Genomic DNA, 22,618 nt, shown 5'->3' with positions numbered 1-22,618 from the left:
ATAGTGCTGTCTCAGGGAGATTACATAGTTGAATTATTTAGTGTATTAGTACATACTGTAAGTTTTGGGTCACTGGACTTGTCAAGCAGCATTTTTGGTCTACTTCAAAAATATTCTCATATTCACAGTCTATGAAACAGTTGCATGTATCCATCAGTTCATTTTTGTTAGACATTGTTTATTGAACTTGGTGCTAGTTCAGTCAAAGTTGAGAGAGCATTAGTATTTTTGAGGGGTGCAACTGTTACTATCTTTAACGGTGAACTACCATGAGACTCACATCAGTACATGCAAAGAAAAGGTACTTGTCACTTACCTTGTAGTAACTATGGTTCTTTTAGATGTAATCAATATAGATCCCACGGTCCTTGCCTTTGGAGTCTTCAAATTCCAGCTGTTTTGAGTTATGAGGGAATGTCTAGAAGGTCATGTTGGAACTTCCCCTTCTGATCTCCCAGTGGAGCATGAAGAGGCACAGGGCATGTATACAGCACCTGCAGACAGTGCTGTTAACGATGATCCAAGCTCTTATTTTTGGAAGGGATGCACTGCTGGAGTTACAAAATGAATGCCACTTTCTTTTCTTCTCCTGAAGAGTGATAAGAACCTAGCAAAGTTAGGAGAGGTGAAGACTGAAGACAAGAAATGTAGTGGGTTTGAATCATGTTATTTAGCTATTTGCAGCCTTTCACTGCTGCCAGTGAGTTGTACTAGTATAACAAATAATAAGAGTTTGACCCTAGGGATTTTGGTGAAATATATTAAAACAGATACAGTGATCAGGTGATTAATATATAAATAAGAATTTCAGCTGAGTTAGGCCAAAATAATAGTGGCTAATTCGAGGGATGTGCCAGAAATTGTGGTGGTCAGATTTATGGTTTAACAAGGGATGAAAGGAGGAAAAAGAAATAAGGTTTTAGGGTCAAGGAACATTCTACATTATTATGCTTTGAAAGGCAATTTAAGGTCTGAGAAAGAAAAGTAATAGTAGAGTCAGAGACTTGGAACAAAGAGAATATGTCATCTGTAGTGAGGATTTCAGTCTTTGAAGCATTCAGTAATATGTCTTTGGTAGCACTGTTTTTTTGTTGTGTTGGTAAGGGGGAGGGTTTAAGGCAAAGACCTGGCAGAAAGTCTTAGTTCTGCAGTGTTTGCTGGCTGCCTGACTAAAGTTCTGCTGATGCCTGTTTGTGTTAGGTAAGGGTTGGTCAATACAGAGAGACTGAAATATCAGAGATGAAACCAAAAGGGATGAAGAATTGTTTGTCATTTAGATAGAAGGGATAAATAAATTCGTAACATTTACTATAGCAGTGATCTGTTTCAGAGACAAAAAGACCAGAAGTGATGAGATACAGTGAACTGTTTCCCTTATATTTTGCTCTGATAGTTAAAGTACATTACTACAGATTTTTTTCCAGTATATTTTTATTCCCCAGTAGCACCTAAAGACTGTTTTAGCTTTGTTGATAACTATTGTCATGGAATGAGCAAACCCATGTTATACCAAATGCAAATTAAAGTAATTACAATAAAATGAGTTTTGCTGGTATCATAGAGCCATCAGAAGAGAAGGAAATGCACCACAGATAGCAAGAAATTGCACTTATTGCATGTATTACAGTGTAGTATTAAGGTAATTTTTTCCATATTTTTTCTCTCACAGTTTAGACAGGGGCTTTATTCATTAATCCCCAGTGATACCAAGGTTCCTTAAGTAGTTCCCCCTAACACCATAGAAGGTTGACTCTGTCTTTCATAATTAGCTTAGCTAAACTTTTTCACATGGTATCACCTTTCTAATAAATGTGGTTGTGGGGAATTAAGTAGTTCGGAAACCTAGTGTATGCATTATCATTATCAGAGCACAGTGCTCCAGTGTCTGCAGCTCTGTTAATGGTCTTAGCCTTGTTCTGCAGATTAACATGGGGAATGGGCACGTAACTGGAGGTTGTACAGGGGTGTTAGTGACAGCATGATAAGGAGTGTTCATGTCTTAGGTTAGCCCTTCAAAACCCACAGAACCCTTCTTCCTCTCCTCTTGCATTGTTTCTTTTCCCTTTCTGCCTAACCAAAATGGACCTGTCTGCTAGTGAAATCATTTATTTTAGTAGGTCATTTAGGAGCTCACTTAAATGATTTGTCTCTTCAGAAGGATCAGAAATGAAAAAAGAGAAAAGGATGTAATTACTGCTTATCTTTTTGAACATTGATTTGGGATCGGTAACAGACTTGAAATGAGACTGGTGAGCTTTCTGTCAACTGCATTCACCAAAAGCACTGTATCATTAAAGGACAGCAGTAGTAATTGCTTAGTGCCATTGCTAAGTTGAACTATTAGTCTGTGAATGCTTGTTCCTGTAATTTAATTTTTTAATGTATGTGTTGCTATTCCACTGTGAAGAGTAGAAAGCCATTATTTGTACAATTTGTCATTGTGGTTAAGAGCATCAAATAACCTGTATCCTTTACCACCAGCAATGCATCTGTTTGGCCTCAACTGGCAGTTGCAGCAAACTGAAAATGATACATTTGAGAACGGAAAAGTGAATTCTGATACTGTGCCAACCCATCCTGTAACAGTACCTGCTGGAGAAAATGGTAAGTGAAACAGACACCAATTTTCTCTCCTTCTTTATATCTTACATCGCCAGACTTTTAACACTTCTTCTCCAAAACTCTGTTTATTTAATGGTAGTACAGAGCATTTGTAAGTAATAGTAATTTTAAATAGATATGTAGATATTTTCACAGGAGCACACTGTTCTTCCTACCTATCATGTTAAAGGAGCGATGGATGCTGGGTAATAGTGTTGATCATACTAGAAAAGCTGTCAACCAAAATTCTTCATGGGAATTTGCATGTAGAAAACCTCTCTTCACATCCAGAGAAGCAGAACCTCCGCTTACTTTAAAATCTTTGATAATGTAATGATTGTTGAGGGGGAAGGATGGTACTGAGGCTGGCTTGGACTATCCTGCCTGAGGGGCTGTTGTCTCATGCTGCAGAAATTGCCACAACAAATCGAGGGGGCCAAAAGTGATAGAGCACAGTAGTTCATAAGGGGAGCCTGCCACCAGATTTCAAACTTTGGGAGTCCCAACAAGCTCTGTATAGTTTTCAGACCAAAGCCTTGTCTGTGATAAGGGAGTACATAATCTCTTTTTCTGGAGAGTTGGCACATGAGAAGGCATTTCAAGAAGTTTTCACGTATTTTCGAAGCTTCTCTCTTAGATGTGTTTAAAAGGCTAATCATGATCATGGTCATTCCTGCTCATCCACACAGGCATGATTTGGTGCTGCATAAGGTGGCATAAGAATGTGTGTTTTCTATGGCTATGATGAATTTTGTAGGCCATTTCAGTTTAAGTTGTCCAAAGTAATTTGTAAGCCATGATTATGATCAAGGAGCTCTCTGTGCCATGATGACCTTGCTATGAAATGGCTTGGGTTTTTCTCTACAGATGAGCTTTTCTTTCTTTTTTAATTTCTCTCTGAAATTTAATAGGTCATGTATATGTTCATTTGCTTTCTCAAAGTCTACCAGATAATATTGAATCTGAATCATCTGCCCAACATACACAGTTAAAAAAAAAAAAAAAAAAAAAAGGAAAAAAAACCCTGAACTTTATTAATTTTGTGTAAAAGCTTTTAAAATACAAAACACACAAAAGGGATTATTTTTTATCGACCTTTTTCCATGTTGCCCTTTAGGATTCTCAAAACATTTAAGAGCCTGTGCACTTTTGGCTAAAAGAGGCTTTAAAATCAATAGGTTTTGAATGGAAAACTTGATTTAAATGGTTGATGAATGCAATGTTTGCTTCATTACACAAAAATCCATTTTCCCTTTCACAAGATAGAGCTGACCTCCTTACCACCAAGGAGGAAGAAGCCTCTGCCAGCAGCTGACATCTTGAAATTTTTTCAAGTTATCACAGCTCCAAGTTGTAGAAAAGACACAGCTCAGTTCATGCTTTTGTCATGTTTGTATGTGTAGGAGACTCCTCCACTAGACTTTTTCTTTTTTTTTCTTCCATTTCCTTTACCCTATTGCCTTTTTGTTTTGGACTTAGATATTCATTATCTCTTTCTGTGTTCTTACTTCAATAAATAGCAAAAAGTTACTGTATGGTTAATGAATATTGATGCTGCAGTGAGAGCTCATCATGCCACTATCTTCTGCCCTCAGTAGTCGATATACTTTTTTATCTAAAATATATACACGTCTTTGTAAGTATTTTATACATAAAAATTGTTCTTTTTCCCTTGATATTTTATTTTTACTTTTACAAATTAAAAACTGTTATACTTTGCCTCAAAATAAAAAGAAACAAGTACATCAAATCCCATTTTTCCTTACTTGTGTTCCCAAGTACTGTACAGGAGAGCAGGGTTAATTCCATCCACTGTTGAAACACTGTCCACTGCAGAATATGGTAAATGGTCATTTCTCAGCATACATCAATACTAAATGTCAGACAGATGAGAGAATATACATTTTAAATCACAAAAGAAAGGTTAAGCAGAAGGGAAAGTGTGATGGCTAGATACAAAATGTAGGAAGGGGAGACCTGTGCTATCATCCTAGTTATTGAAAACTGAAAGGAAGTATTGGTAGAGCCTTGATTTGAAGATTTCAACAGCTGAACAAGTTTCAGTATTGCCCATCTTTAGCTCTTGGTAATATCCTGATACTCTGATATAGATGGAAGAAATTCCCCGCATTGTATGGGCCAGGAATTTTCCTTGACTCTTATCTAAACCAGATAATCCTGGGCCTACTTTGGTCAGAAAATCATAGCCCACTGTATTCTGGATCCCAGGTATAAATTTGCCATTCAGAAGTACAGTGTGACGGATTAGCAAAAATGGAACCTGAAAATGCATACTTATGACCTCTGGAGAAGATTCAGCCGTGGTTTACGTAGAAATAGATAGTTATAATTGATAGTAAAAGTATGTTAAATCACCCTGAAATGCAAATCATTTAGTAAGTGAAGTTTGAATCTTTGAACAAGACTTTGTCAAAGGTTTTTTGTTTGCTTCTTTTGTGGATGTTTTTTTCTTCTCCTAGTGCTTCTCTATATGAACAGTACACTGCTGGTGACATGTTACCTCAGCATCTAGAAAGGCATGATTTGGTGGTGCATAAGGTGGATAAGAATATGTGTTTTCTATGTCTATGATGAATTTTATAGGACATTTCAGTTTAGGTTTTCCAACGTAATTTGTAAGCCATGCTTAATCAAATACAGGCATTTACTTGAGGTGCATCAGTACTCTATAGTTTTAAGAACTAGGCAATAGAAAAGAAAGTTTAAAAACCAGCTTGTTTAACTATTGTGTTGGTCACATCTGACATGTTGCTGGCTTTATTTTATGTCATATAAAGTCTATGTGCGTCTCAAATTATTTGTTGTCATATAAATTCTATGTGCAGTTCAGAAACACAATAATGTATGCCTAATTGCATATTTTAAAAAATGGGAAAAGGAGTGAATGGGAGGAAAGGAGTGAAAGGGAGGAAAAAAGTGAATGAGAAGAGAGGCATTTCTTTTGACTTACTTAGATGCTCTTTTTGAGATTATACTCATTAAAATGTATGTGCTTTAACATACATGTATGGAGCTTTTGGTTTTGTTTACAGTATCTCATGTTAATTAAAGGTATAACAGCTTCTTAATGAGATGTTCTGTTAGGGTTTTTTTGTCTAAAAAGGTATGTTTTTAATGAGGATTTTAATTTAATTTCTTACAGTTGTTGCACAAGTGTGTATAGCAGGTATCTCATAGAAAAAGATCCAGATACAAGGTTATTCAGTGGAACAGGAGAACATGCCACTGACTGTAAATAGAGCCTTGCAACCTAATATTCTAATTAGTACTGCCCTTGAAGAATGGAAAATTATATGTGTGACACTAAGCAGCAATTATTGTTGAGTATTTTTGTGTTTTGGTTGTGCATTCATTTTTATACGCAGTTATTTACAGTGTGTCTTGTGTTTTAATGTATAGAATGTTTGGAAATAAGGAGAGAAAGTTTGTCTTCATGTCATTTTAGGGATATTGTGAATTGGTTTTCCTGTATAATAATTAAGTATTGTTTCTTGCTTTAAATATTTGTTTAGCTCAGGAGTATGTCCACATTAACCTCAGACAGTTGAAATAAAACTTGCAAATATTAAAGATAACAAATCATTTACCTATTAATTACCCATAATGCATTGGATTATTGATATCAGAAATGAATTATATAATGATTGTATATATTAGATGGTACATGATGCAGAAAGTTAACCTTATTTTGTAAATTAAATGATAATATATATATCGCAATATAAGAGCAAATCATGATATAAATATTATTTACCTGTAAATATATAAGTGTATATGTACTGCTGCCTCTTTGTGAAGTCTGTAAAAAAAGAAATTTTGGGGGTAGGGAAGAAGTATTGTGAAATAGAGTATATTCAGGAAGGTGGGTATTTGTCATGGTTTAGGCCCAGACGTTAACTCAGAACCACGCAGCCATTCCCTCATATTCTCCTTTCTCCTCCCCCTCTGGGCAGGATGGGGAGATTCAAAAGAGTGTAAACCCCATGGGTTGAGACAAGAACAGTTTAATAACTAAAGTATAATCAAAACTAATTATAATAATGACATGGAAAATAACAAGGGGAGAGAATATAAAACTAAAAGGGGAAAGGAAAAAAAACTATTAACACAAGTTATGCACAACGCAATTGTTCTCCATCCACCGACTGATACCCAGCCTGACCTGAGCAGTGATCCGGGCCTTCCAGATAACTCCTCCCAGTTTATACACTGGGCATGATGTGCTGTGATATGGAATACCCCTTTGGCTAGTTCAGGTCAGATGTCCTGTCTCTGCTTCCTCCCGGCTTCTTGTGCCCCTCCTCACTGGCAGAGCATGAGAGATTGAAAAATCTTTGATGAGGGTAAGTGCTACTTAGCAGCAACTGAAACGTTGGTGTGTTATCAGCGCTGTTCTCAGACTAAAGCCAAAACACAGCACTGCACCAGCTACTAGGAAGGAGGAAAAAATGACTGTTACAGCTGAATCCAGGACAATATTCTAAAATTCAGCGTGTTATTTGGACTGTTGCGTCATTATGGAATTGTGTCAATGAGTGTGACATCTCATATTTTTATTTAAAGCTGTGTATAAGAATTGTTACTGTTTTGAAAGTGAAAAGGAAATGATGGCAGTACTAAGATTTTTCTTACACCATTTTGATACATCTGGGAACAAACAATAATTTAAACCTATTCTTGGGAGGGCAAACAACTAGTGACAATTTGAGAGAGGTGGTGTGGCGTTAAAGGAGCGTGTGGCTACAGGGTAGAACTACCTCTTTTTCGGTGAAGAATGTGGGAGTCCATAGGATCATCATGTGCTATGGACAAGTGTTGAAGCCCAGTAACAGGCATTTCTGGCAAGTTGTTCAAAGTGTTTGATAAGGTCCACCTTTATCATGGATAAAGGTGCTTAATATGTCTAGTTCATCTTTTCAGTTGTAAGAGGTAGTTATTTTTAATTTCAAATGTAGAAATAGGGGAAGCTGCAGATCAATACTGCAAACAAGTGTTTATTGTTTAGAGATTATCAGTCATCAGTGTGTGAATTTTTACAACACAACATGCTTAAATTTGAAGGAACTGGTAAGATACAGTGCTCAAGTGAACTAAAATAGTAAATACAGATCCATCTTCTAGAATACAATATAAATATTGTGAAAGGTTAAGTCCAAAGTTAGAAAAGCAGCAGACTCATCCTGGAAAGTGTAAAAAAATGGTTTCTCCAAAATCAGGTATTTCATGGTCTCTTCTCAGTAGAACACTGATCACTATGATGATCCTGTAAGTGAGACATTTTCAGTAACTGCAAAACTGCTGTGGCACAGCTCTGATGATTGTACAAGCTCCTGCTCAAGGCCTTTCTGTACCTGTTTAATTCAGCAGCAGTCTCTGTTCATCATGGATGCACAAAAGGTGGCTAAGATCAATCTGTGACCTCACCTGACATTTCAAATTTTAATCTCGCTTTTTACGGTCTTAATGTTTGCAAAAAGGTTGTGTCAGTTTGTTCCATCAAATGATGAATAATGTAAAATTTGAACATAAGAGACAGGGCAGCAACAGAGAGTTGTCAGTTCTTCAGAACACTTGTACGCAAACAAGTCAGCATGATTTCAACATGCTTATCACATTCAGATGGGTTTAGCTCAACCTTTGTAATACAGGAGCTGCTGAAAGTATAAAGTGGTGAAGACACAGTAGACTGTAAGATTGTAACTACAGTTCCGCTTTTCTTTATATTGCTTCACTCAAGGCTCACCTTGATGTGCCAGCTGCTTAAATGTGACATTACTTGCTCAATGTTGACATGTGTTGATAAGTGAGTTCTTATACACATCTTTGCGTCTTAGTCTAGAATTGTTACTGCTGATTCCATCAGATCAAAGTAGGCTTTAACCCTGGACCAGTTTCCAAGACTGCCTGTGTCCAGCCACACGAAATGGATTTAGTGCCTGAACATCAGGCCTCAAATTCATCTAAACCATCCCAGATTTTAAAGCTGGGTGGTGATGGTTTGTGCAAACCACTTCTTAGCAGTTCTGCTTCCTACAAATCTGACAGGTAGAAGGCACTATCACAACTGAACTGCAGTTTGTTTGCTGATGAGCTTTGAGAAAGTTTCATAAACATTGGCAGATTTAACAATGTGCCTGTGTGGTACAACAAGGGGCAACATGGAGATCTGAGTTAGAACAGGCCTGTGCTGTCTATAACATCTAGCCCCATGCTTTGTGGGATCATCAGCTTGGGCTGGAAGAGTTTTACCCCTTCCGTTTATTTGATGGTGCTTCACTGAGATTACACAAAACCTTGCAATTTGGATGATACTGTTCTCTATTCTAGCTGTAGTATTGAGCAGATAGAGTCTCTGTTGCCTGTACCTCCCTACTTGAACAAAAAATTTGTTGGGGGTATCTAAAGTTCATAACTTCATTTTCTTTTTTAATACCACTACCAGTTGTCCGTTTTTTCAGTGTTAGTGTTTGACATCATGTGTCTTTTGTATGTTAGCATCTTTGCTGCTTCTGGGCATTTCCAAGCCATCATAACTGGCTTCCTAAGTCTAACTGATAGTTGCACAAGTGCTTCATAGAGAAAAATTGTTAATGCCCTTCAGTGCTATGTTCTTATTCCCAGTAATTGGCCTGCAGGATAAATACATATTCATTATTATATAAGAAACAGTGAAAGAACCAGACTCTGACATGCTATTATACATTTTATTCAGGAGGCAGTGTGGATAAGGAGGTGGTAACAAGCTAAAGGCTGAGGATGAGAAGTCCAGGGGATGTAGGCATTATGGAGAGCATCCGCCTCTGGAAAGGATAGAGGAACACAAAAACAAAAAAATTGCCTGCAGAGCTGTAGGAATTGTTAGTATTGTATAAATGCTCGGATATGTAACATAGAAAAGACTGTATGTTAGTTCTCATGACTGCTTATGTTTATGTATCTATTATTCTTAAAATTGTATGCTGCATTTCCCTTTAGGTTTTTTTTTGGTGTGAGACTTTATGCTCAAAAACGCCTGTTAAAATACCTGGGGGGAAAAGTGAATAGTTTAATGTAGATCCTAAAACAGTTTCCGTAATGCTAGTGCTTAGGGAAGTTACAGTGTTTTTACTTGTTCGGTATTTGTGGTAACTTTGTGTTTTTATTTCCAAATCAGTGAATTCCCTGAGATCTTATATTCAGAAAGGTTGTCAGGTAACATTTAATCTGAGGTGATACTAAATATTTGGCACTTTGTATAAAGGATGGTTGAAAGCAAGAAAGGAGCACTAATTTTTTCTCTCTTCTTATTCTAACCCATCAGGAAAATTAGGGGGATTTGCACAGGAAAACAACACTATAGATTCTGGAGAACTTGATATAGGCCGAAGGGCGATACAAGAAGTTCCCCCTGGGATTTTTTGGAGATCACAACTCTTCATTGATCAGCCACAATTTCTAAAATTCAATATATCACTTCAGAAAGATGCATTGATTGGAGTATATGGCCGAAAAGGCTTACCACCTTCACACACTCAGGTGAGAACTGCTTTCATTAAATGTAGGACACATTGTTGAAAACTCTGAACTCATATCTTTTGTATCTTTTTTATTTCTCCGGATTACATCCTTTTCCATGTTGCTGGATTTTATTTTTACTTTTTATGCTTTGCTGATCTCATGCAATGTCCAAAACATGTATATTACTGTAAGTGTTGGGATCTGAAATGGGGAGGTATTTACTTATGCTGAATGCTTTGATGATGATGATGCTTTAGATATGTAGCTGTTTTATGCAGGATTTGTAAGTACTTTTTCCTTCTGTGCTACATAGATGTATCTTTAAAAACCTAAGTAAACAAATACAGCGTCTTACAGCCGCACATGTGGCTGAGCACGCCTGGCAAAGAGCACATTGACCAAATTTCCAAGCAAGAAGACAACAGCTTTTTAAGGAAGTTTCAGTTTGTTCTCCAAGCAAATGCTACAGTATTTACAGCTTAGTGTCTCACTAAATAAATACGTGACAGAAAAAAAATTGTAGTCTACAAAGATACAATGAACTTTGGTTGTAAAAGCGTCAGTCTTCACTAGACAGGTAGTGTCTTGAAACTTAGTTCTTAAGTATCCCTAGGATTTATTCTGGTCCACCCCTCAGAAGGTTTCTAGTGACATATGGTCACGTCTTTGCCTAGTAACAAAGAAACACTTTTTATCCATAATTACAGAAAAGTTAAAGTGTGAAAGAGCAAATAGTCTTCCGGATTGGCAGGAAAAAGTGAGAATTGCTGTCTGAGATGGTATTTTAGAAGCAATTTATCCAGATTTTATTTTTAAGATTTAAGTCCCTCCAAGTTTATTTTCTTTCAGCTAGATATTTGTCCAGCTGCTGGCTCTGAACCACTTTTCCGCTTGAAAAAGGAGTTGCCCTCATGCTCTTCTATCCCAGTTTGAGAATTATGCATCTTACTTTTTTCAAGTGCATGGATTAGCCCTGAACATAAGTATAGCCACCTAGTAGTATAATTGTAATGAAGCTTGACTGATTATGCCTTATACGTAGTTGCAGCAGCAAATCCATAACTGTAAAATTCAAATTTTTTTTTCAATCCCACATATTTTTAAATTTGATTTGCATGATATTGTACTGGTTTTATTTATTCTGTTTTTTCAGGCATAACTTTTTAAAGACCTAGAACATAAAAATATTGCTAATTATAGCACCTATTTAAGAGTCACAAACCACAGAGGAAGAATTAGGGTCATCAAAGGAGTTTCATGCAGCTAAAATCATACTGTTACTTTAGCTTTATTTTTTAGTTTTGCTCCCATTAAACTACAAACAATTTATTGCATGTAGAAAATAAACTTACGTTTATTTTAAAATTTAATCCTCAAAAAAATGATTAAATGGATTTTCTTCAGATCTTCACATATGAACAGCCACCCTCAGGCTGACAACAAGCACGAGAAATTCTAGCTCAAAGAAAATTGATTCAGAACGTTATCAACAACTGGAAATAGGGCTTTGGAATACAAATGCCATCTCAATGATAACAATAATAACAGGAGCTAGAGGAATACATGTGTGGCAAGAATGAACAAAACTGAAAAAGCTGGTCTGGACTGTGAATTTGTATGAGAAGTTATGTGAGTAGATAAATCCATGAAAAATGATCCATACTTGATTCCCTATCCTGGCAAAAGACTGAAATAGGAGTGCCCTTTATCCAAAAAGTTGGGAAATGGGGGTAGCTAAATCTGTTTCCCATCCTGTTTTATACAGACTCCTTTGCCTTTAGATTCCTACTGCCCAAGTGCTTATGCATGCTTAAGTATGATACAACAGAAGGAATCATATGTGCATCCTGCTACTGTATCTTCTGTAGTTCCTATGACATTTTGGATGTATTGTTCCGAGGATATAGGTTAAGCTCTCTTGTCTTATATTTGCCTGGTATGTAATCAGAGAATTTTTTACAAACCATTTGACTGACACTTGATACCTTCAAAAATTAGGCATGCTTACTTATCAGTGCCCTACTGATCTTCTAGGGCTCCTGAAGATTCCCAAGGGTGGAGGGTTATCAGGATGTTTATACAGCCTTGAACCCAGTGATGTCAGGTTTAGGTGCCTGAGATAAAGTATGTATGATCTTCTAAAAACACCGTTTCCATGCGGGGCTGGGTGTTATTTTGTGACTGTGCTACTGCGCGTGGAGTGGGGGGAAATGGAGTAATATATTTCTCAACAGTTTAGGCTGTTCTGCAACAAAGTCCTAATCACAGGACTATGATGAAGACATAACTTGTACTGGTAAAATACGTATTTTACCAAAGTAGCCTATATGGACAAAGTAAGGTATTTAGGCAAAAGGACGTCTAATGAAATAGAACATTGAGTGGTTTGCAAGCATAAATCAGTTTATTGTTTTCTTATTTCCCCTAGCCCTTAAGGCTTGCACTAGCAAAAGCTCTTAACTGCAAGCCAAGCATAGCTGGCAAGGACAGACTAACAGCTGGTTCTGGGTTTCCTTACATTCTTCTATCAACAAGCCAGCTTACTTGTGTAGCTCTAAATGTCATAGGAGCATATTAGAAAAATACATGAATGTCCACACTGGGTCTGATCAAAGAACCATGTAGCCCAGTATTCCGACTATGATGGTGGCCTTTAGCAGGTATGCAGAGATTGGTATAGCTGCATGACAGATTTGTAGTTGTTCTTCCTACAATACACTCCTGGCCTCCAGTATTTTAAGGCTGAAGGACTTCCTGAGTCAAAGGTGCCGTCTTTGTATTTTACAACCTTTGAAAGATTCCTTTTCCTGAGAATTTGCATAGTCACCTTTGAAACTATGGAAGCTCTTAGCATCTGTAACATTTGCAGCAAGGAGTTTCGCAGCTTAACTACACTTCTCACACAACTCCTCATTGTGTTTTGAGGCAGCCTCCTTATAGTTTTACTTTGGTACCCTGGTGGTAGTGTTTTGGAAGAGGCATGGGACAGTTTCTCACTGATTTCTTCTCCATGCCACCCTTGATTTATAGATCTCTAGTGCCCTCAATGAGGTTTCTTTCCAGTCTGTTTCGTCGTTCTTTGTATGAAAGCTGCTTCAGTCCTTTGATCATCCTTGTGCTTTTCTGAATGTTCTCCAGTTTTACTGCACCGTTTTTGAGACAGGGAGACCAGAACAGCACAGAACATAGCAGGTGTTTAACTGTGATGGTTTCGTACAGTGCCTTTATAACGTCTGCTTAAAAAAAAATAAATGTGGAACTGGTACTTCCATAGCACTCTCTACCATAGCTCCAAGATCTCATCCCAAAGTGATAAAAGTTGGTTCAGAGCCCATCCCTGTATTGGATGGTAGCCAACATAAGAGGGTTGTTTCATGAGGACTTTGAAAAGTAGGATCTCACTTGTATATATCACTTCATGTCTGTGTCTCCTGAATGCTATCTGCCCTTTTCTCCTAGTCATAGAGTGACAAGTGTTAATAACAAAACTTATGCAAATGAGCAACTGCTGCCTGTTTCTTAAACATCAGTATTTGAATTTTCAGATCTTATGTTAAATAATAGAGAACTGATTACTACCTGCACCCTGCAAGCATTTGTAAACTTCTCTTGCCAGCTGTCCCCCTCCAGTATCTTTACTAGTATTCCTATGATACAGAGACGATCATCGTGTTTAGCATCCTCCTTACACCTTCATTGTTTCTATGAATGCCTGCCCTCTCTGCATCTCACCTTTGGCTATAATGCAAAACTTGCATATTACATTTACCACCTTGTCTTCCACTTCTTTCCCAGACCTTTGTCTGTTTATCCACCTCTTTTTTCTACGCAGTTGAAACCACACAGTGAGTAAAAGAGAATGGGAATCCATCTTTATATAGCTCTACAACCTCTGATACCAGTTATCCTACCACTGCAAGAGACATAATCAAGTGGCAGCAATGAGCTTGAGACACTCCTTTAGTTTACACCCTCATTTTAGGAGAGGATCAACTGTATCTAAACCATTCTTATCTGTTGCATTTTATTATAAAAGAGTAACAGACTGCAGCAAATTTGACTCTTACTGTGTCCCATAATCCAAAATAATAGGGAAACAGCATGTAAGAAATGGTTTGATGTATCGTAATCAGGACAGAATTTTTGGTTGTGTTTCTGTATTCTCTTTAGATACCAAAATCAGTCTCAAGCACAGCCACTATGTGTGTGTCACAGACTGATCTGAGATGCACAGTTCTCTCTTTCTGGGGAATCATAAATAAATCAACCAGAAATAATTGACGGTGGCTGTCCATTCGAAACTCAATCAATGCAAGGCTGAAAGTCTTTGTGACACTTTCTAAAAATGTCAGTTCCATTGCAGCCAGAGAATCAATATGTTTATTTAAAGAGACTTTAAGAATATAAAAAAAAGGACTTTGATTTACAGCAAAAACTGAATGGAATGGTAGGGCAAATCAGCACATTTAGGCTCTATATAAAGGTAATTAATTTATCCTCATAGGAGGAAAATGAAATTGGTATGTTTTTTGCTTATGAAGAAAATTGCTTTTCCAGTCTGTTTCTGTTATCATTTCCTAACTATAAAATAAAAAACAAAACAAACCAGCCTTTAAAAGGGTTAAGATCAATTACTGCTTTATTGCTTAGGGCCAGAATGAACAGTAAATTCCCATCTGCATGGCTTTTAAAATGTAGTCTAAAATGGTGTTCTGATTACAGCATATGTCCTTATTACATTACGAATACAAAATCATTCATTGTACCATCTTTGTCAGTCATTAGTTGTCAATCAATGTATCAAAAATACAGTTTGAATCAGAAATTGTCCTCCTACAAAAATGTCCTTCCTAATGTCCGTAAATGACTTGTTAATACTCAGAACTCCCTTAGCTTTCTGTTTTTGAAAATATTAGTGAAAAACACAACCAGAAAGAAGTGTTATTGAGTCAGGCAGTAGGAAAAAAAGAAAACGCAAACAACTGAGATTGGTTTTCTCTCTCATACAAAATAAATATTTAATTCTCTGACAAATGAGAATGTTGAATGGGTTTGAATAATTGGTGCTCTCCCAAAATGGTTGCATTTGTTTTCATGTGGTGCAGCATGCACAAAGTGACAGCACACTGAGGTACTGGTTTCTGCACATCCTAATCGCATTATGTTCTATTCTGTGGGTTCAGACATAGCTGGAAAAGTGTGTCAGGTGGTAGAGGCATATTAACTATACATTTCCTTCACATCCTGACTAGTAGGAAGATAATTCTGATTACTGGGAAGGAACATTCTTACATTACCAGTGAATTTGGACCTGCAATTTCAAGAAGAGGACATAAGTGAGCAGCCTCGCACTCGCAGGCCCTTGTCTTCATGGGGGGCATCAACCACCCCAGTATCTGTTGGAGGGGCGGTATCGCCCAGCACAAGCAATCCAGGAGGTTCCTTGGTTGTGTGGATGACAACTTCCTCTTGCAAGTAATAGAGGAATCAACAAGGAGAGGTGCCATGCTTGACCTCGTGCTCACCAACAGGGAAGGACTGGTTGGGAATGCACTCCAGGGCAGCGTTAACTGCAGTAATCATGAGATGGTGGAGTTTGAGATCCTCAGAACTATGAGAAAAGTGCAGTGAGGTCACTGTCCTGGACTTAGAGAAAGCAGACTTTGGCCTCATCAGGAACCCGCTTAGTAATGTTCCATGGGATATAGCCCTAGAGGGCAGGGGGTCCCAAGGCTGTTCGTTGATATTCAAGGATCACCTGCTACAAGCTCAGGAGTGTTGCGTCCCAACTAGAAGGAAACGGGGCAGGAAGCCAAGAGACCTCCTTGGATGGATAAGGAGCTGCTGAGAAAACTCAGAAGGAAAAAGGAAGCTTATAGAAAGTGGAAGTCAGGACAGGCAGCCTGGAAAGAATACAGGGACATTGTCTGGGAAGCTAGAGATCAGGTCAAGAAGGCTAAGGCCCAGTTAAAATTGAGTTGTACTTGTGCAAAGTATTCGGCACTGTTCTGCATAACGTCATTGTCTCTAGACTGGAGAGACATCAATTTGATGGATGGACCAGCTAGCTAGTGGATAAAGCATTGGCTGGATGGCCACACACAGAGTTGCAGTCAAGAGCTCAATGGAGACCAATAACAAGTTGTGTCACTCAGGGGTCGTTGTTGGGACCGGTCTTGTTCAACATCTTCGTCGCTGACATGGACAGTGGGATTGAGTGCGCCCTCAGCAAGTTTGCCAATGACACCAAGCTGTGTGGTTCGGTTGATACGCTGGAGGGAAGGAATGCCATCCAGAGGGACCTTGACACACTTGTGAGGTGGGCTGATGCCAACCTCATGAAGTTTAACCATGACAAGTGCAAGGTCCTACACCTGGGTCAGAACAATCCCAGGCACAGCTACAGGTTGGGCAGAGAAGAGATTCAGAGCAGCCCTGCGGAGAAGGACTTGGGGGTGTTGGTTGATGAGAAAATGAACATGAGCCGGCTTCAGTGTGTGCTCGCAGCCCAGGAAGCCAACCGTATCCTGGACTGCATCAAAAGGAACATGGCCAGCAGGCTAAAGGAGGTGATCCTGCCCCTCTACTCTGCTCTTGTGAGACCTCACTTGGAATATTGTGTGCAGTTCTGGTGTCCTCAACATAAAAAGGACATGGAACTGTTGGAACAAGTCCAGAGGAGGGCCACGAGGATGATCAGAGGGAGCACCTCCCATACAAAGACAGGCTAAGGGAGTTGGGACTGTTCAGCCTGGAGAAGAGAAGGCTGCGTGGAGACCTCATAGCAGCCTTCTAGTATCTGACGGAGGCCTCCAAGGATCCCAGAGAGGGACTCTTCATTAGGGACTGTAGCAATAGGACAAAGGCTAACAGGTTTAAACTTAAACAGAGGAAGTTCAGGTTAGATATAAGAAAGAAGTTCTTTACTGTGAAGGTGGTGAGGCACTGAAACAGGCTGCCCAAAGAAGTGGTAAATACTACATCCCTGACAGTGGTCAAGGCCAGATTGGGTAGAGCCTTCGGCCACGTGGTCTAGAGTGAGGCATTTCTGCCCATGTCAGAGGGGTTGGAACTAGATGATCTTAAGGTCCTTTCCAATTGTAAGCATTCTATGATTCTGTAAGTCCTTAAACCCTTGTTCCAGGACAAAGGCTATCATGTTTTCTTCAGTCCCAGGGGCAGTTTCTGAAGGTCATTCCATTTGAGAGAAATCTCTAGTGGTTGACTAGATTGAAGGTTTGTGTCTTACTGTCACTTCTTACAATAAACATGCGTCAGAGTAAAACTGTGAACGGACTCAGCATGGAAAGCAGGCACTTTATACCACAAGAAAGAATGCTCTTTAATTTTACTACCTGTTTAATTTTGCTGTGTACATACTGATCTTTACATGATAAACGTTCAGAAGACAACTTTCAATCCATGAGGACAGATTCCCAGATAGTGTAATCAGTGCAGGGCCCAGAGCAGATTTAGTCCTCCAGGTGCTATTAGCCCTAGTAAAGATTAACCAGCAAAAAACCTTGTGTTGTGAGCTTGTTTCTTGTATCAGCCAAGATGCTGTTACATTTTTCCAAGCCCCACTGATGGTTGTTAACAAAACAATCTGTGCTGTCCATTGACCTGAGGTACCATAGTTTTTGTCAGTTTATTATTTCCAAGAGTTGCAGTGTTTTATGCTTTCCATCTCCTCTTTTGGGCTTCTGTGGTAGGAAGGGAAGCTCTTGCTGTTCTCCTTCCAGGACTCCAGACTGTCCGAAAGGGGAACCAAGCAGTTTAACATTCCATCTGAAACTAAATGAAAAGCAAAGTAGGTTATTGGTGTTGAATATTATTATCAACTCATATGCATATAACACATTTAGAAAGTTAGTTCTCGCCTGTAATTCAGGTAGAAGTCATGACTGCAGACTCATTTCAACTGATGTTTTCTTTCCCCTACATGTAATAGGTTTGTTGGCCACTTGTCACCGAAAAAGTCACTTTAACAAGCATGAGGATTAGTTGGTAATTTTTCTTGAAATCTTTGCAAGCAGTAAAAAAGTAAGGGTTGGTTTCAGCTCGTGCTTCCCTGCTCGAAGAGGAAAGTCTTGGTCAAAATAAAAGCATATTGGCAGGACTCTGTGGGGAAGCTGGTGGTGCCATGTGTCACCCCTTGAATTGTCAATCTCCTGTCTGTTCCTCCCTGCAGTACGACTTTGTGGAGCTCCTGGATGGCAGCCGACTGATTGCAAGGGAGCAACGCAACCTGCTGGAGTTGGAGCGAGCGGGGCGGCAGGCGAGGTCTGTCAGTCTCCATGAGGCAGGTTTTATCCAGTATTTGGATTCTGGCATCTGGCACCTGGCCTTTTATAATGATGGGAAAAATGCAGAGCAGGTGTCTTTTAATACCATAATTATAGGTAAGCATAATTTTCAAAGCTCTTTCCAAATGCTAGGCTCTGGTCAAGTTTTTTAGGAATAAAAATAGGTTTTCGTAGTTAAATGATTTGGATTTTTTTCACATGTTTTTTGCTTTTATAGTCTCTTTTGCTAGTCAGAATAAAATGCAAAATGTATATTTTAATTACTTGGTCTAAGGCATAAGGAGTATACCTTCTTGTAAAACAGTGCCTAAAAGGAGAACACTGTTTTGAAGCATTTGTTAAATGACACAGGGCTGACTTTTAAGTATGGAACTCATACAGTTTTATCATTATAATTTTAGCCTTTTTGTTAGAATGTAAAGTCCTAAGGTACTAGAGGCATCAGCAATAGAAAAATCACAGCTGTTCGTACTCTTCAAACAAACCAAACATAAACGCTTCTCTCAGAACAAGAGTGCACTGTCAGTTAGTAGCGGTTCAGATGATAGGTACTTCATGCGGTGGGCATCTGTAAATTGTCCTTCTTTTTTTCCCTTTAGAATCTGTGGTGGAATGCCCCCGAAATTGCCATGGTAACGGTGAATGTGTTTCTGGATCCTGCCATTGTTTTCCCGGGTTTTTGGGCCCCGATTGTTCAAGAGGTAAATCAACCCAATGCTTTTCTTGAGTCAGTTTAAACGAGCATGGAGGCAATTATGTCAGGAAAGCAACTGCCATGTGATTTGCTTCTTAGACTTTCTTCTCTGTAGAGCTGTGGTAAAGAATATGGCTTTAATTGTTTCTGCTGCTTTTTTTTTCACAGCAGCCTGCCCAGTGCTGTGCAGTGGCAATGGGCAGTATTCCAAAGGACGTTGCCTGTGTTACAGTGGCTGGAAGGGCACCGAGTGTGACGTGCCTACAACTCAGTGCATCGATCCCCAGTGTGGGGGCCGGGGCATTTGCATCATGGGCTCTTGTGCCTGCAACTCTGGATACAAAGGAGAAAACTGTGAAGAAGGTAAATGAATAAATATTTACTCTAGCACCTGCTGTTGTTGGTCAGGTTTCCAGCTGGCACATCCAGCTCTATTGATTTTGCTAGATCAAGATCATACGCCCTAATGCTATTTCTTCAAAAATCATTGTTGAATACTAAAAATCAAGTTTGGGAATATCTGTTATCACTGAATTCTACAGAATTATTATACTTTATCTATTCTCAAGTAATCAGTGGGAAAATTCTTAATAATATGTGATATCTTTCTGCCTGCCAGTATATTTTTATTTATTTTTTCTGACTGAGGTCAGCTGAGAAGAAAGTACACAAAAATAGATGTTGGAATACAGGAAGACTCACTAAATGTTCACAGTATAGGTTAAATCATTAATGTATTGTGTTTGTGTTAGTGATCTTTTCCACCAACCACATTGTGGAAAGTGCTGATTCAAATACATCAGGGTAAAAAATGATGCATCATTTTTGTATTCCAGCAATGTGCATAATAATATCCATTCTGGTGTGCTGCAAAATGCAGTTCATTTTCCATCCTATTTTTTTAGGGAGTAAAAAGCACCATTTTCTTCCTCAGTCAAATTGATTTTATTGATTTCCACATACAAAGTAATGCAATTAAGTCTCTGGAATTAAATTTTCAGACCATTGACCCTACAAGTGTAACATTTTATTGAGTCAAATTGCTAAATTAAATCTCGTCATCTAAAGCACATTAAAGTGAATTAAGACAGATAGACAGTGTGCAACTCATTTATTTCTGAAACAAGTTGAGGGTCCTATACAGCTGTCAATGGTCTAATGGTGGATCAGGTCAGTTCATACTGAGTGCTGCAGGGAATGCAACACTTGTTACACCCTGATTAGGCAGAACAGAGATCAGTTGCCCAAAACCCAAAGCCACTCTTGTTGTAATTCAGAAAAATCAGTAAACCTTGAAAGGTTCTCTGTTAACTTAGCAGTAGCCTGTAAATATCTTGATGCCAGTTATTTGCACACACAGATTTCACAGTACCAGGGAGTGATGTGGAGGTGAGGTGTTTTTTCAAAGAAAAGTGATGCTGTGCAATTAGTGACAATAAAGAGTGATTTACCTTTTAGCCAGAGAAGGGAGGCTGGCACCAAGATACCTTTGTCCACTCTGTCTTTTCGTCACTCATTGCAATGAAACAAAGGTGAACTTCTCAGCTTCAACCTACTAATGTTTACTTTCAAGATGAGAGCAATGCTGCCAATTTCACAAGGTCTTAAAACATGGATTAAGCCCAAAAGTGCTGTGAGCATCTAGGGGTTGATTACTATTGTTAGGAATGACAAAATTAAGCTGAATTTTCTCATCTCCCTGCAGCTGATTGCTTGGACCCAGCCTGCTCCAGCCATGGCGTATGCATCCATGGCGAGTGCCACTGCAACCCAGGCTGGGGTGGCAACAACTGTGAAATCCTGAAAACGATGTGCTCTGACCAGTGCTCTGGCCATGGCACCTACCTGCAAGAGAGTGGTGCCTGCACCTGTGACCCCAACTGGACAGGTCCAGATTGCTCAAATGGTAAGGGTTAAAAGCACACACTTTACATAAAATGACATCTTGAATAGCGGCATTTTAATGAGATGATTGTGATAGGGCCTGACCTGCTGAGCTGATAGAAGTCTTTGAATTGACTGAATTGATTTAAAGGTTCAAAATAATTGATGAATTTGAAGTACTTGGAAATCAATGTATTTATTTCTGTCTTCTAGCTGCCTTCACTTGGTAACTTCAGGTACTTCACATGCAAGTACAGAATGTTCTTTGTACGATACACGGATCTAAGTATCATCTTATTTAATACATCTATTTAAAAACTTTACACTAGTGAAACTAGAGACAGTCACATTTTTAAAATCTCTCCAGCTAATTGGAGGTATTTTTCTTGAAAGACGGTGTTTGAGTTTGAAGGCAAGGGAATGCAGGAATGAATCCTAAATAGCTTTCAAGGAAGAGCGCAGGCTGCCAGGGTGGAAGGAGTTGGTAGGACTGAAGAAGCAGAGGGATTTCTTGAAGTCTGAAACTGATCTTATTAAAACCACCATCTGAGCTTAGAAACAAAAGGAGAAAATGACTGGAGGTATTATCATGGAGAGCAGAATCTAAATATTTATAAACTATGACAGCAGCCTTTTGACAAATAGGAGTTTTTAGACTATTGTTTGGTAGCCACGTATCAGAAGAGAAATCATGTCTAACTGTGAGACATACATTTGTCTAAAACAGTTCATCTAACAACTCGGATGATTTTGTTAATGAAAACTGAACACATGGGCTAGCTGAGTTTATGCCAGCTTATGAATAAATATAGCTTTCTCATGAGGAACTATCTTTTTAAAACAAATGTACTTCCTGACCAGGATCTGTGATACTGATGTATAATGGTATATGCATACAAGAGTGATAGGACAGAGTTACAAATATTCAAGAAAAAGTGATAAAAGAAAATGTTATTTTGTATTAAATTTGTTTAGAAGAAAAAACTCTTCTCTGAACATTTCTAGCACTTAAAATGGCCATTTGTGAGAGAACCTTTCTAGTTCTCAGGCAGAACATGGATCCCCTATTTCTTGACATGGTATCCTCTATGGTCTTTTGATGATTCTGTTATGCTCCATCTATTACTTATGTTTCAAGGAATGATTTGCCATTAAAATAACAATATTTCTGATCTCAGATATTTCAAAAGCGTCAAAATCACAAACCAGCTTTGTAAAAACATGCACAGACTATTTGCTGAAGTTGTGCAAAATGACCTTCAGACTGATACACCAAAAAAGTAATTCCTGCTCATAAATATGTTGTTAAGCTGCAAGATGGAAAAAAGAATGAGTTATTTCTATCAGAGGGGTTTATAGGTTTGAAATCAGCAGAGCTTTCCTCTGTCTTCATCCGCAATTTGTCTATTAATTAGCCTTTCAATTCCACTTCAATTAAATTAACTCTAATTAATAAATTCATTACAAAGATTGACATACCTTGCTCAAAGATAGTGTGCTATAAACTGATAAACACCTTCACCCTAATGAAAAATTGATTAGATTGAAGAGAAATAAACCTTTCTTTCTTGGAGCTGCGTTGATGTTTTGTGACTCTTAAGTTAATCAAACCATC

At 38.4% G+C, this 22,618-nt stretch overlaps 1 protein-coding gene across 8 annotated transcripts in view; it reads left to right on the top strand.

Moving 5' to 3' along the window:
• The window catches only part of TENM3 (teneurin transmembrane protein 3), an 830,895-nt gene that overhangs the window by 728,935 nt on the left and 79,342 nt on the right, over positions 1 to 22,618 (top strand). For all 8 annotated transcript variants that reach the window (XM_057420267.1, XM_057420268.1, XM_057420269.1 and 5 more), the window contains 6 exons: positions 2,482 to 2,604; positions 9,923 to 10,137; positions 18,311 to 18,521; positions 19,025 to 19,126; positions 19,288 to 19,482; positions 20,825 to 21,025. In XM_057420267.1, coding sequence (XP_057276250.1) covers positions 2,482 to 2,604; positions 9,923 to 10,137; positions 18,311 to 18,521; positions 19,025 to 19,126; positions 19,288 to 19,482; positions 20,825 to 21,025 — 1,047 coding nt within the window. The remainder of the gene's footprint in view (positions 1 to 2,481; positions 2,605 to 9,922; positions 10,138 to 18,310; positions 18,522 to 19,024; positions 19,127 to 19,287; positions 19,483 to 20,824; positions 21,026 to 22,618) is intronic.

Source organism: Pezoporus wallicus, unplaced genomic scaffold (assembly GCF_028554395.1).
Source record: "Pezoporus wallicus isolate ANWC-B61680 ecotype Strahan unplaced genomic scaffold, APGP_CSIRO_Pwel_v1 contig_5552, whole genome shotgun sequence".
NCBI lineage: Eukaryota > Metazoa > Chordata > Aves > Psittaciformes > Psittacidae > Pezoporus > Pezoporus wallicus.
Note: the sequence above shows the minus strand (reverse complement) of the source record. Positions and strands in the feature narration are given on the sequence as shown.